The sequence below is a fragment of the Salminus brasiliensis genome, chromosome 8 (genome assembly GCF_030463535.1).
Source record: "Salminus brasiliensis chromosome 8, fSalBra1.hap2, whole genome shotgun sequence".
Taxonomy (NCBI): domain Eukaryota; kingdom Metazoa; phylum Chordata; class Actinopteri; order Characiformes; family Bryconidae; genus Salminus; species Salminus brasiliensis.
Genome location: NC_132885.1, coordinates 43202183 through 43214344, shown reverse-complemented (window position 1 = coordinate 43214344; position 12162 = coordinate 43202183). Strand labels below are relative to the sequence as shown.

At 49.8% G+C, this 12162-nt stretch overlaps 1 protein-coding gene across 1 annotated transcript; it reads left to right on the top strand.

Moving 5' to 3' along the window:
* Positions 1 to 219: 219 nt before the first annotated feature.
* On the top strand, positions 220 to 3558 carry pcdh8 (protocadherin 8). Its single transcript, XM_072686749.1, has 4 exons — positions 220 to 2556; positions 2645 to 2715; positions 2980 to 3113; positions 3227 to 3558. Exons 1-4 carry the CDS (start codon positions 220 to 222, stop codon positions 3544 to 3546), a joined length of 2862 nt encoding a protein of 953 aa, XP_072542850.1. The 3' UTR covers positions 3547 to 3558.
* Positions 3559 to 12162: the final 8604 nt, after the last annotated feature.

Here is a 12162-nt window from a genome sequence, read left to right as displayed (position 1 = left end):
CTGTTCAAATTAAAGCAGGTTTTTGAGATATTGACACAATAGATGATTAGGTCATTTGCATACTTCCCGCCCTCTGTGGCTCATGCCCAATGAACGGCATTGAATTTGCATACACTGGGACTCAAATTCAACAGATGGCCCCTGGCCACCTCAATGTGAGCTGACCAGGCTGCATGAGCACACCGAGCCTCTCTGCAGCTCTCTGTACACTCTGAGATCATGAGGCTTTTAAGCTGCTGCTCGCTGCTGTTCACATGCAGAATTCTGGTGGTTTTCTGCACCACAGCCAAGTACAGCACTTTTGAGGAGGATGCCCCAGGCACAGAAATTGGGAACCTGTCCCGAGACCTAAAGATGGACCCTGGAGAAGACCCTGAGACATCCTTCCGGTTTATGCAGAAGAGCAACTGGTCCGCGATTGACATGAGGCAGACAGACGGGCTGCTGACGGTGGGGGAGGTCGTAGACAGAGAACGTCTGTGCCTCCGGACCTCCCCATGCCTCCTCACCTTCGATGTGGTGGCCTTCTCCAAGGAGAAGTTTCAGCTTGTGCACGTGGAGATTGAAGTGAAGGATGTGAACGACCACGCGCCCCACTTTCCGCGCAATGAGACGCATGTGGACGTCTGGGAAAGTGCGGCAGTGGGCACACGAATCCCACTGGACGTGGCTGTGGACCAGGACGTAGGGGACAACTACATTCAGAGCTACCACATCTCACACTCCAGCCACTTCATGGTTGACACATGCAGCCGGGACGACGGGGTCAAGTACGCTGAGCTGGTGTTGGTGAAGAAGCTAGATCGCGAGCTAGACGATAGCTATATCCTGGACATCACTGCGGCGGATGGTGGAATCCCACCCAAGTCGGGCTCCATGATGGTTTATGTGAAAGTGTTGGACCGCAATGACAACAGCCCCACGTTCGAGCACAGCTCTCTGAAAGTGGAGTTGAGTGAGGACTCTGCGGTTGGCATCCGAGTGCTTAAGGTGCATGCCTTCGACCCAGATGACGGCCTGAACGGCCAGGTGGTGTACGGTTTTGCAGGCGGTCCTGCTTCAGAGGCAGTGAGGGTCTTCCACATTGACTCTGCCACAGGGGAGGTGACCCTCAGGGAGAAAGTAGACTATGAAAAAAGGAGGTCCTACGAGCTGCACATCGAGGCTTCGGACCTAGGTGAAGACTCAGCCTCGTCAGCCTGTAGGGTGGTGGTCGATGTCGTGGACATCAACGACAATGCTCCAGAAATTTCTATTAAGCCCATGACGTCCACAAGCGACGGTGTGGCCTACATCACAGAGGCGGCAGCACAGGAGAGTTTTGTGGCTCTCATCAGCACCACAGACCATGACTCGGGACCCAACGGCTATGTCCGCACCAGCTTACAAGGGCACCAGCACTTCAGGCTCCAGCAGGCTTATGGAGACACATTCATGGTAGTGACCACTGCAGCCTTGGACAGGGAGCAGAATGCTGAGTACAATCTCACAATAGTGGCTGAGGACCTGGGGTCTCCGCCCTTTAAAACAGTGAAGCAATACACCATTCGAATAAGCGACGAGAATGACAACGCTCCTCAGTTTACTCAGACGCTCTATAACGTTTCAGTACAGGAAAATAACATTCCGGGGTCATATGTAGCCACGGTGATGGCACATGATCCGGACGCTGGGAAAAATGCGAAGGTAGTGTACAGTCTTGTTGACGGTCAGACAGTGGACGACTCACCTCTGTCAACATTTGTCTCGATAGACCCACTTTCAGGATCTTTGTACAGCCTGAGATCCTTCAATTTTGAATCTCTGAAGGAGATCGAGTTCTCTGTTGAAGCTAAAGACAAAGGTTCTCCATCTTTGTCCAGCACAGCTTTAGTCCGAGTCCGAGTGATGGATGAAAACGACAACTTTCCCTACTTCACCTCCCCAGAGTTCAAAAATGATTCAGCTGATGTCCCACTGCCATGCACCGCACCCACTGGGTTCCTTGCCCTGCGGGTCAACGCCAAAGACGAGGATGACGGCGCCAATGGTGAGGTCAGCTTCCAGATTGTGGAGGGCGACAAGAAATTCTTCTCCATTGACCAAAAGAGTGGGGCGATTTTTCTGAAACAGAAGGTCACGTCAGCCTGCGGCAACATGCTGCAAATCAGAGTGTCTGTTTGTGATAATGGAAAAGCTCCTCTCTCCAGCTCTGCCGTCATCAGGTTCATCGTTACAGACACGGCCTCCCCAGAAGACCAGCTGCTTGTCTTGCTGAACTCTAAAGACGAGGATCTGTTGAACTTCAATGCATGGACAGTGGTCTTCCTTGCCCTGGTGGGGGGTTGCGTTCTGCTGCTTGTAGCATTCGCCGTCTTTACAGTAGTTTGTAAACCGTGCCGGAGGAAAGGTCCTCAGAGAAATGCCACCTGCGGCTTGTATGGATCAACCCCTTTTTCCATACACTCTGCAGCAAATGCAGGAGTTTACAGTGGGAGAAGGGCTTTCCTCAACAATGAACACGATCTGGCACGTGAACGCCTGTATGAAGACAAGACTCTGGGCTCCGAGGAGAAGGTAAGAGTCATTCTGCAAAGAGAGCTGATGGTATTGAGATTGAGGGTTTGAGGAGTGTCTAATGGAGACCTATCTTGCCTGTCCACAGCTGTTCCTGCCCTGCAAACCTTTTGAACAGACAAATCTATGGCAAGACGAGAAGTACTGTCTGCAGAGGAGGTGAGTTTTTGGTCAGTGTAATGAAGCTCTTGGACTGTAGGCCTGGATGAAATCTACATTTCTGTAGAAGCTATGAGCTAGTAAGCTATAGTTTCTAGGTTTGTGATCACATTACTGGAGCAGCAGAAAGTTTCAGTTTAGGTTGGTATTTGCACAGTGGTGAGACCTTCATGCCAGAAAATGGAACAGATAATGGAACCGTGAGCCTGTGAGTATTGTTCTCTGCCGGGGAAAGTCAATAATCAGACCTGACTCTGTGTTCAGTGTCACCAGCAACACAGACCAGCTGAGCATGAAGGACAGCGGCAAAGGGGACAGCGATTTCAATGACAGTGATTCAGACATTAGTGGAGAGGGGCTTAAAAGAAACCTGACCACCTTCCAGCCGTGGGTCAAAGGTACGCTCTACTCACCTTTGTGCAGATTACAGTCGTCCTGAAAGCTAATCTGCCATTTAAGTAAGCGACCCTCGCAGCTGAATCTTCCTAAACACTCCCATTCTCCTTTTCAGGTTCCTTTGTGACGCGGGATTCCCTGATGGCCGACTGGCAGGGGAGATACGGAGGTTCATCTTCTGGAGACGTCTACACAATAGGCTTCTCCCGGTCGCTCGTTCATAATAGCACTCATGCTAATCCCCATTCCTGGAAAGAGGCCTGCTACAGTGCCAGCACGCTGAAAGCCAGAAACTCGGCCATGGCGTCTTTGAGAACGGAAGCCTTGCCGACCTACGCGGCCCATCGGGCGGCTGCTGGCATCGACCAGCGTCTCGAATCCAGTCCGGATGGGACAGCGGCCGCGACTGTGTCAGAAATAGCAACTACCTTTTAGGTCAGTCTGAAGGTCAGCCGTATTTAATGTTAAGTAATAAAAAAAAGGTTTCTGTGTAGATCTCAGGTAACTGAGGGACCCTCACAGTGTTCTTTCTGGACGCACTACTTGAATTAATGGATCTTCTGAGCAGCTGAATAACATTTTTTTTGTAGATCTGCTACCAGCTTTAGGCTCAGGGTTTTTAAACAGGAATGACCTGCTTTTGTACACTGGAGATGTAAATAGTTCGTATATGGAGAATTTGTATATTTGCAGTATCTGTCGTGTTCAGACGTTGATCTGAGATGTTCCTGCTCTGTTAGAAGCTCAATAAACAGCTGAGACCAGGCCTTGCCATCAAAAGAGTTTTGTTGTATAAAGACTGATTTAAAGGCTGGAGGGGCGGCTGAGGCCCACCGGCTGAGCTGGACTGTGTTAGGCCTAGTAATGAAGGCTGAGGAGGGTGATTAGAGCGCCCCACTAAGTTCAGTCTTAGACAGCTTGCCTAGCCTGAGAGGTGGTGAAATTAGATCAGACACACCCCCTTCACCCCACCCCACTGTGGTGGACCTGAACACACACACACACTCTAGTGGAACACACCGACCACACTGACCCACATGATGTCCGTGACCAATCAGACGGCCATCAGAACACTGTACGGTGCTGTCGGCTTTAATGAGTTTAATGTCTATGACACACACACACACACACACACACACACACACACACAGAAACTAACCCTACACACCCACAATCACCCAATAAATCACAGTTTTACTAATACTAACTAATACATTTTATTCAGTTTTACAACAAACAGCTACAATCTGCAGTTCATACCACAGAACTGAAAATACAGAAATGATTAGATCATCACAAGATGCCCTGTGTTCAATACTGATGGGAAGAGGTGCAGTCATTACTAAAGCACAGCCGTGTTTATTCATGTAGACTCGCTCTGCTCTGATCAGAGCTCTTACAGGTGAAGTCTTACCCAAGACCTCTTATTAGTGTGGAGTGGTGAGCTTGTCCAGACAGGGATTTGAACCCCAGCCTACCATGGGGAAGGTGGTGTTGTTCATGGACTTGGGTTTATAAACAGTCTTAACATGAAGATCTAAACATTAAACCTCAAAATGATTCTTTAAAAATCTTTGATAAAGAAATCAGAACATTACAGCTGACGAAAGGCTGGACTTCGTTTCTGCAGTTACTACAGTTAGTTTCTGACTTTCTGTTTCTGTTGATTGGCTTTCAAACCATCATCAGCAGATAACATAAATAATAAACAAACCTTACAAATGACCAGTCTGATGACATAAAACTGCAGCAGCTTTAGAGGAAACTGAAGAAACCGTTAAACACATTGACACACTATTTGGACAAAAGTATTGGGACACCTGTTCATTGACTGTTTCTTCTGAAATCAAGGGGATTAAAGAGTTTCTCCTGCTTTTGTTGGAGTAACTGTCTCTACTGTCCAGAAATAACAAGTTAGTGAGGTCAAAATGTTGGGTTCGGCACTGTGGTGTACAGGGTGTAGAAGGTCAGCAGGGCACTGTTGTTAAATTCGCCCACCATGGATGCGCTCCCTGTCGGCACAGTGGAAACATTTGGTTCACTCAGGCGTTCTCCACTGTGACACTGTAAATGACTGAAACACACAAACCTACCCGGCGACCTCCGCACACTATTGAGTACTTATCGAAGTCAGTGGAGGATGACAGCTTTCCGATGAAATATGAGGGACGGGCTGCATTACGCGGTCGATTCCGTATGGAGTGGTTTTATTTCAGCCGCTCTGTTATTTCCTATCTAGGTCAGAGAACAGGCCATTGATCGCAGACTTGTTGCTGTGAGGCGTGTTTATCTGCAGGCTGAGCGACGGCATGGATTTATTCCTCAAAACACGCGACAAGCTCTCAGAGCCCTGCACACACTCAGAGCCCTGCACACACTCAGATCCCTGCACACACACACACACTCAGAGCCCTGCACACACTCAGATCCCTGCACACACACACACACACAGAGCCCTGCACACACTCAGAGCCCTGCACACACACACAGAGCCCTGCACACACTCAGAGCCCTGCACACACACTCAGAGCCCTGCACACACTCAGAGCCCTGCACACACACAGAGCCCTGCACACACTCAGAGCTCTGCACACACTCAGAGCCCTGCACACACTCAGAGCCCTGCACACACTCACAAAGCCCGGCACACACTCAGAGCCCTGCACACACTCACAAAGCCCGGCACACACTCAGAGCCCTGCACACACTCAGAGCCCTGCACACACTCACAAAGCCCGGCACACACTCAGAGTCCTGCACACACTCAGAGCCCTGCACACTCACACAGATCCCTGCACACACAGATCCCTGCACACACTCACAGAGCCCTGCACACACACACAGAGCCCTGCACACACTCAGCTCCCTGCACACACTCAGAGCCCTGCACACTCACACAGATCCCTGCACACACACACAGATCCCTGCACACACACAGATCCCTGCACACACTCAGAGCCCTGCACACACACACAAAGCCCTGCACACACACTCAGAGCCCTGCACACACTCAGAGCTCTGCACACACACACACACAGTGCCCTGCACACACACTCAGATCCCTGCACACTCAGAGCTCTGCACACACTCAGAGCCCTGCACGCACACACACACACACAGAGCCCTGCACACACACTCAGATCCCTGCACACACTCAGAGCCCTGCACACACTCAGCTCCCTGCACACACTCAGAGCCCTGCACACATATAGAGCTCTGCACACACTCAGATCCCTGCACACACACACAGATCCCTGCACACACTCAGAGCCCTGCACACACTCAGAGCCCTGCACACACACACAGAGCCCTGCACACACACTCAGCTCCCTGCACACACTCAGAGCCCTGCACACACTCAGAGCCCTGCACACACACACAGAGCCCTGCACACACACACAGATCCCTGCACACACTCACAAAGCCCGGCACACACTCAGAGTCCTGCACACACTCACAAAGCCCGGCACACACTCAGAGCCCTGCACACACTCAGAGCCCTGCACACACTCACAAAGCCCGGCACACACTCAGAGCCCTGCACACACTCACAAAGCCCGGCACACACTCAGAGCCCTGCACACACTCAGAGCCCTGCACACACTCACAAAGCCCGGCACACACTCAGAGTCCTGCACACACTCAGAGCCCTGCACACTCACACAGATCCCTGCACACACACAGATCCCTGCACACACTCAGCTCCCTGCACACTCACACAGATCCCTGCACACACACAGATCCCTGCACACACTCAGCTCCCTGCACACACTCACAGAACCCTGCACACACACACAGAGCCCTGCACACACTCAGCTCCCTGCACACACACTCAGAGCCCTGCACACACACACAGAGCCCTGCACACACACTCAGCTCCCTGCACACACTCAGAGCCCTGCACACTCACACAGATCCCTGCACACACACACAGATCCCTGCACACACTCAGAGCCCTGCACACACACACAAAGCCCTGCACACACACTCAGAGCCCTGCACACACTCAGAGCCCTGCACACACTCAGAGCTCTGCACACACTCAGAGCCCTGCACACACACACACACAGAGCCCTGCACACACACTCAGATCCCTGCACACACTCAGAGCTCTGCACACACTCAGATCCCTGCACACACACACAGAGCCCTGCACACACACACAGAGCCCTGCACACACTCAGAGCCCTGCACACACACACAGAGCCCTGCACACACACTCAGCTCCCTGCACACACTCAGAGCCCTGCACACACACACAGAGCCCTGCACACACTCAGAGCCCTGCACACTCACACAGATCCCTGCACACACACACAGATCCCTGCACACACACAGATCCCTGCACACACTCAGAGCCCTGCACACACACACAAAGCCCTGCACACACACTCAGAGCTCTGCATACACTCAGAGCCCTGCACACACACTCAGATCCCTGCACACACTCAGAGCTCTGCATACACTCAGAGCCCTGCACACACACTCAGCTCCCTGCACACACTCAGAGCCCTGCGGAGAGTTCGGGACGTTAGCTTGCGTTGGATAAAGGAGTGAAGCGCACAGCAGAGCGCTAACATGGCTAACGGTGAATGCAACCTTGTGCTAAGTGCTAAGTGCACAATGCTACACTGTATGTCCAAATGTTTGTGGACACCCCTTCTAATGAAGCATTCAGCTGTTTTAATCTGCTCCCATTGCTGACACAGATGTGCAAATGCACACACAGCTTGTCTAGTCCCTGTAGAGAAGTACTGCCAATAGAATAGGACTCTCTGGAGCAGATCAACATCATGACCCTATTGGCTCCATGCTGCCTAATAATACCAGGCGTGGACTAGAGGGGTATAAAGCCCCCCAGCATTGAGGAGCTGTGGAGCAGTGGAGGAACTGTGTTCTCTGGAATGATGGTGGAGGAGCTCCATCCAGTACTTTTAGATGGGATGAGTTGGGGATGATGAGGTGGGGTGGTGATCATCATCCAACATCCTGACTTCACTAATGCTCTTGTGACTAATTTCACTCAAATCTCTCAAAGCTCTCGCTCAGCAGAGGAGCAAACAGGGAGGATCGATTGTAAAGATTAGTTTAATCTCTTCAGGCTCTTTTCCCATAAACCCATAAAGTATCTCACAGTGTTTTCCTGAGCCGGGTCAATACCACAGATCTGCAGCTCCAACCAGTCTACACCAGTTCATCCAGATCCACAGAGATCCAGTACAGACTGGGAAAATCACATCCCCACATTTTACCCAGTTCTGATTCTCTTTAGAACAGTGCCGGCGTTTCTAATAAAGTGGCCAGTGAGTGTGAATATCTGAACCCTTCATGGATGATTAACAGTGAAGGCCACTGAATTATTAGTCCTACCCACAATACAGCTCCCCCCTCCCCTTTATCTGAACAGGCACAGCTCGTCCGAGAGCTTGTGTTAAGAGCTTAATTAACCCCTGCCCTACCATGTTATTCCATCAGAGCTCAGGGTCTTAAGCGCAGGGTAATCCAACGCCCACCCCGACACTTACTTACCGGAATTAATGTCTGCTCTGCATGATGTTCCAGCTTTAGAAAATGAGGCTCTGAACATGGAGGTTCTACCAGCACATTATCGGAGCAGCGGCCTCAGAAGAAACAGCATCTAATAAGAGCAGCAGTCTGGTTCTGAGCGCTGAGACGGAGCTTTGTTCAGACATTCTTTTTATTTGCAGTAAATTAATAACGGGAGCGTGGTTAATAAAGCATGCCGGGTTTAGCCGGGTCTCTCCGGAGTGTTTACTGCTGGAGGAATTCTGAGACTGAACTTTTACTCATTAGCCCAAAGTCAACAGTATCACAGTTCTCTGTCCTGCTTCCACTCTGGTCCTCTTGTCTGTTCCTGTTCGTCCTGTCTGTCTCGTTATGTGGTTGTTAGGTGGTTGCTAGGTGTTTTTTATGCGTTTTATGGTTATGGTTTCTAGGGTGTTGTTCAGTGGTTGTTAGGTGGTCACTGTACTAGATTTTGTATTCACTAATAATCCCATATAAATCATTTCTGAATGGAATCTAATCCCACTCTGTAGGAACGTGGACAGTCTCTCATTTTTACGTTTCATAGTGAATTTAAATGAATTTGCCACAATCTTTGATCCACTATCAAAGAAATTCCTCATTTTGCTTAAACTACGTCCCAGGCACTCCTGTATGAAGATCAGGCCAAGAAGAAACATCCCAATTAAACATTTCCCCACAGCTCCGCAACAGCACCTCCCTTACCCTGCTGCACCCCAGAGACTCCCAGTCAACAGGACATACAAACAACACTGAGGACACTGAGAACAAAGAGGACACTAAGAACATTGAGAACAAAGAGGACACTAAGAACACTGAGGACACTAAGGACACTGAGGACACAAAGAACACTGAGAACAAAGAGGACACTAAGAACACTGAGAACACTAAGGACACTAAGAACACTGAGAACAAAGAGGACACTAAGAACACTAAGGACACTAAGAACACTGAGAACACTAAGGACACTAAGAACACTGAGAACAAAGAGGACACTAAGAACATTGAGAACAAAGAGGACACTAAGAACACTGAGGACACTAAGGACACTAAGGACACTAAGGACACTAAGAACACTGAGAACAAAGAGGACACTAAGGACACTAAGAACACTGAGGATACAGAGAACACTGGGGACACAGAGAACTCAGAGGACACTGAGAATACAGAGCAACCCAGGGACACAAAGAACACGGAGGACACAGAGAACACTGAGGACACAAAAAACACTGAGGACACAAAGGACACTGGGACACATAGAACACTGGGTAAACAGACAACTCAGAGGACACAGACAACTCAGAGGACACAGAGAATGTGGTCATGTTTGGTTGGAGAGACCAGGCGGTGGTTAGATGTGCTGTCCTGCAGGAGCAGCAGATCTGTTCTCAGCTCAACACTGCCATCAAGTGCCTCACTACAGAACTGCGAGTAGAGAGTCGCTCCACAACCAATCAGCTGAGACTTATTAAACATTCAGGGGAACAACAACACGGCCCCTTTCTCTACAGCTCACACACCACGGACCACTGACCTTTTAAAGTCCAGGGGGAATAAGTTACAGGGCTGGAGGCCCTTCGTCCAGGGCCAAGATAAAGGGCCTTAATCCAGAGGTGAAGTTTAGGGCTTTAGTTCAGGGGTTAAGGCTCTCAGGCCAGGACTAAATCCCGAAGTTCAGGTATTTCAGATTCTGTTTTACCTCTTGGTGAGGAACCAGGCGTCCCTGCAGCCACAAAGTGTTCAAGTGTTCACAAAAGACCCCTCCACACACACACGCACACACACACACACACACACACACACACAGTGTTTAAATGTAGGTTAAAAATAAAACTGAGTTTAAGGTAGCAGTAAACCATTGATGGTGATTTTGGTGACCAGCAGAGGGTGCTGTGGGGTTTCAGAGCTGGTCCCAGTGCACACCTTCAAATTACAGTTGTGCTAGAACGAGAATTGTGGTGTCCTACATACAATGAGGAATAAAATAATAAAGAGAGAGAGAGAGATGACTGGACAGTGTTTCCCCACTTTGACCCATTTTACAGCAACTTGGTCAAGGTGGACACAAACAGGATGTGACTTTATGTCCAAACAGTGTCCTCTCACATTTAACAGCTCCCTCCCCATATCAATATAGGAGTCTCTCAGGGGCCCTGAAAGGAGCTGTCCGCGGGTCTCCCGTGACGAGCGCTGACAGGCGGTTGCTTTTTCCAGAAATAAAGAACCAAGTCTTTTTCACCACATTTATTTATAACTCTAATGAGCTAAAGATGCTCGGAGGATGCGAAGCGCTGCCGAGCGGATAATGTGCTTCTGAAGGCGAGCGGCTTGAGGACAGGGACCCGAATCCTCCGGAGGTTGATGGAGTGGTGCGATCTAAAACTAGCAGTGTTCAGATACACTACATGTCCAAATGTTTGTGGACATCCCTTCTAGTGAATGCATTTAGCTCCTTTTTGTTGCACCCATTGCTGACACAGATGTGCAAATGCACACACACAGCTTGTCTAGTCCCTGTAGAGAAGTACTGCCAATAGAATAGGACTCTCTGGAGCAGATCAACATCATGACCCTATTGACTCCATGCTGCCTAATAATGCCAGGCGTGGGCTAGAGGGGTATAAAGCCCTCCAGCATTGAGGAGCTGTGGAGCAGTGGAAGAACTGTGTTCTCTGGAATGGTTGGTGGAGGAGCTCCATCCAGTACTTTTGGATGGGTTGGGGAGTTGGGGATGAGGTGGGGTGGTGACAAGACCTGATGCTCTTGTCGCTAAATGCAATCAAATCCTCACAGCAATGCTCCTTCAAAGTCTAGTCTTCTCTAGACAGTACAGACGGTCACTCCAACAAAAGCAGGATCAACTCTTTTTAATACCCTTACTTTCAGAAGAAACAATAGTGTCCCAATACTTTTGTCCATATAGTGTATCATTAGCTACTCTAAGCCTCTGCTACAATCTGAAACACAGCACCCTCACACTGTAGGAAGTCGTGGTGATGCATTAGTGCTGGTAACATCCTGCAAGCCATCGCCGATGGTGGTCTGAAGAGCCGAGGTGGCAGACTTCTCACACTTCTCACATTTCAGGGCAAGTGCATGGAGGGTGGAGGACTGGTGGTGCTGTGGGGGGACACAGGGAAGCCGGAAATGGGAAATGACTAAGCAGAAGCACAGACCTTAAAAAGAAAAGAGGTCTTGCCTGCAGCGACCTTCTCGTATTAGTTTCATGTCCTGGTGCTCCGTGCCTCTTCATGTTCTCTTACCTGAATAACATCTGCTCCAACAGCTGGAAGCTCAGTCAGAGGAACATTCCAGCATTGGTCTTTCACACATTACCTGTTGAACAGGCTTTTACTGCACGTGAGGCCGGGAGTAAGATCTCTGCCACCTCTGGGAACGCTCCAGGCTCAGTTCAGTTCATGCAGTTTTATTAGTGGAGCGTTCACATTGTCCCAAAGCTTTCCAGGAATGCAGGTAAGACCCCTAATGAGCTCCCTGAAAGTG

Excerpts from the sequence above, each read along its gene's own strand:
- pcdh8 (XM_072686749.1), top strand. The coding sequence starts at position 220 with ATGAGGCTTTTAAGCTGCTGCTCGCTGCTGTTCACATGCAGAATTCTG. Across the intron at positions 2,557-2,644 it reads CTCTGGGCTCCGAGGAGAAG|CTGTTCCTGCCCTGCAAACC; the intron begins GTAAGAGTCATT and ends GCCTGTCCACAG. Across the intron at positions 3,114-3,226 it reads CTTCCAGCCGTGGGTCAAAG|GTTCCTTTGTGACGCGGGAT; the intron begins GTACGCTCTACT and ends TCTCCTTTTCAG.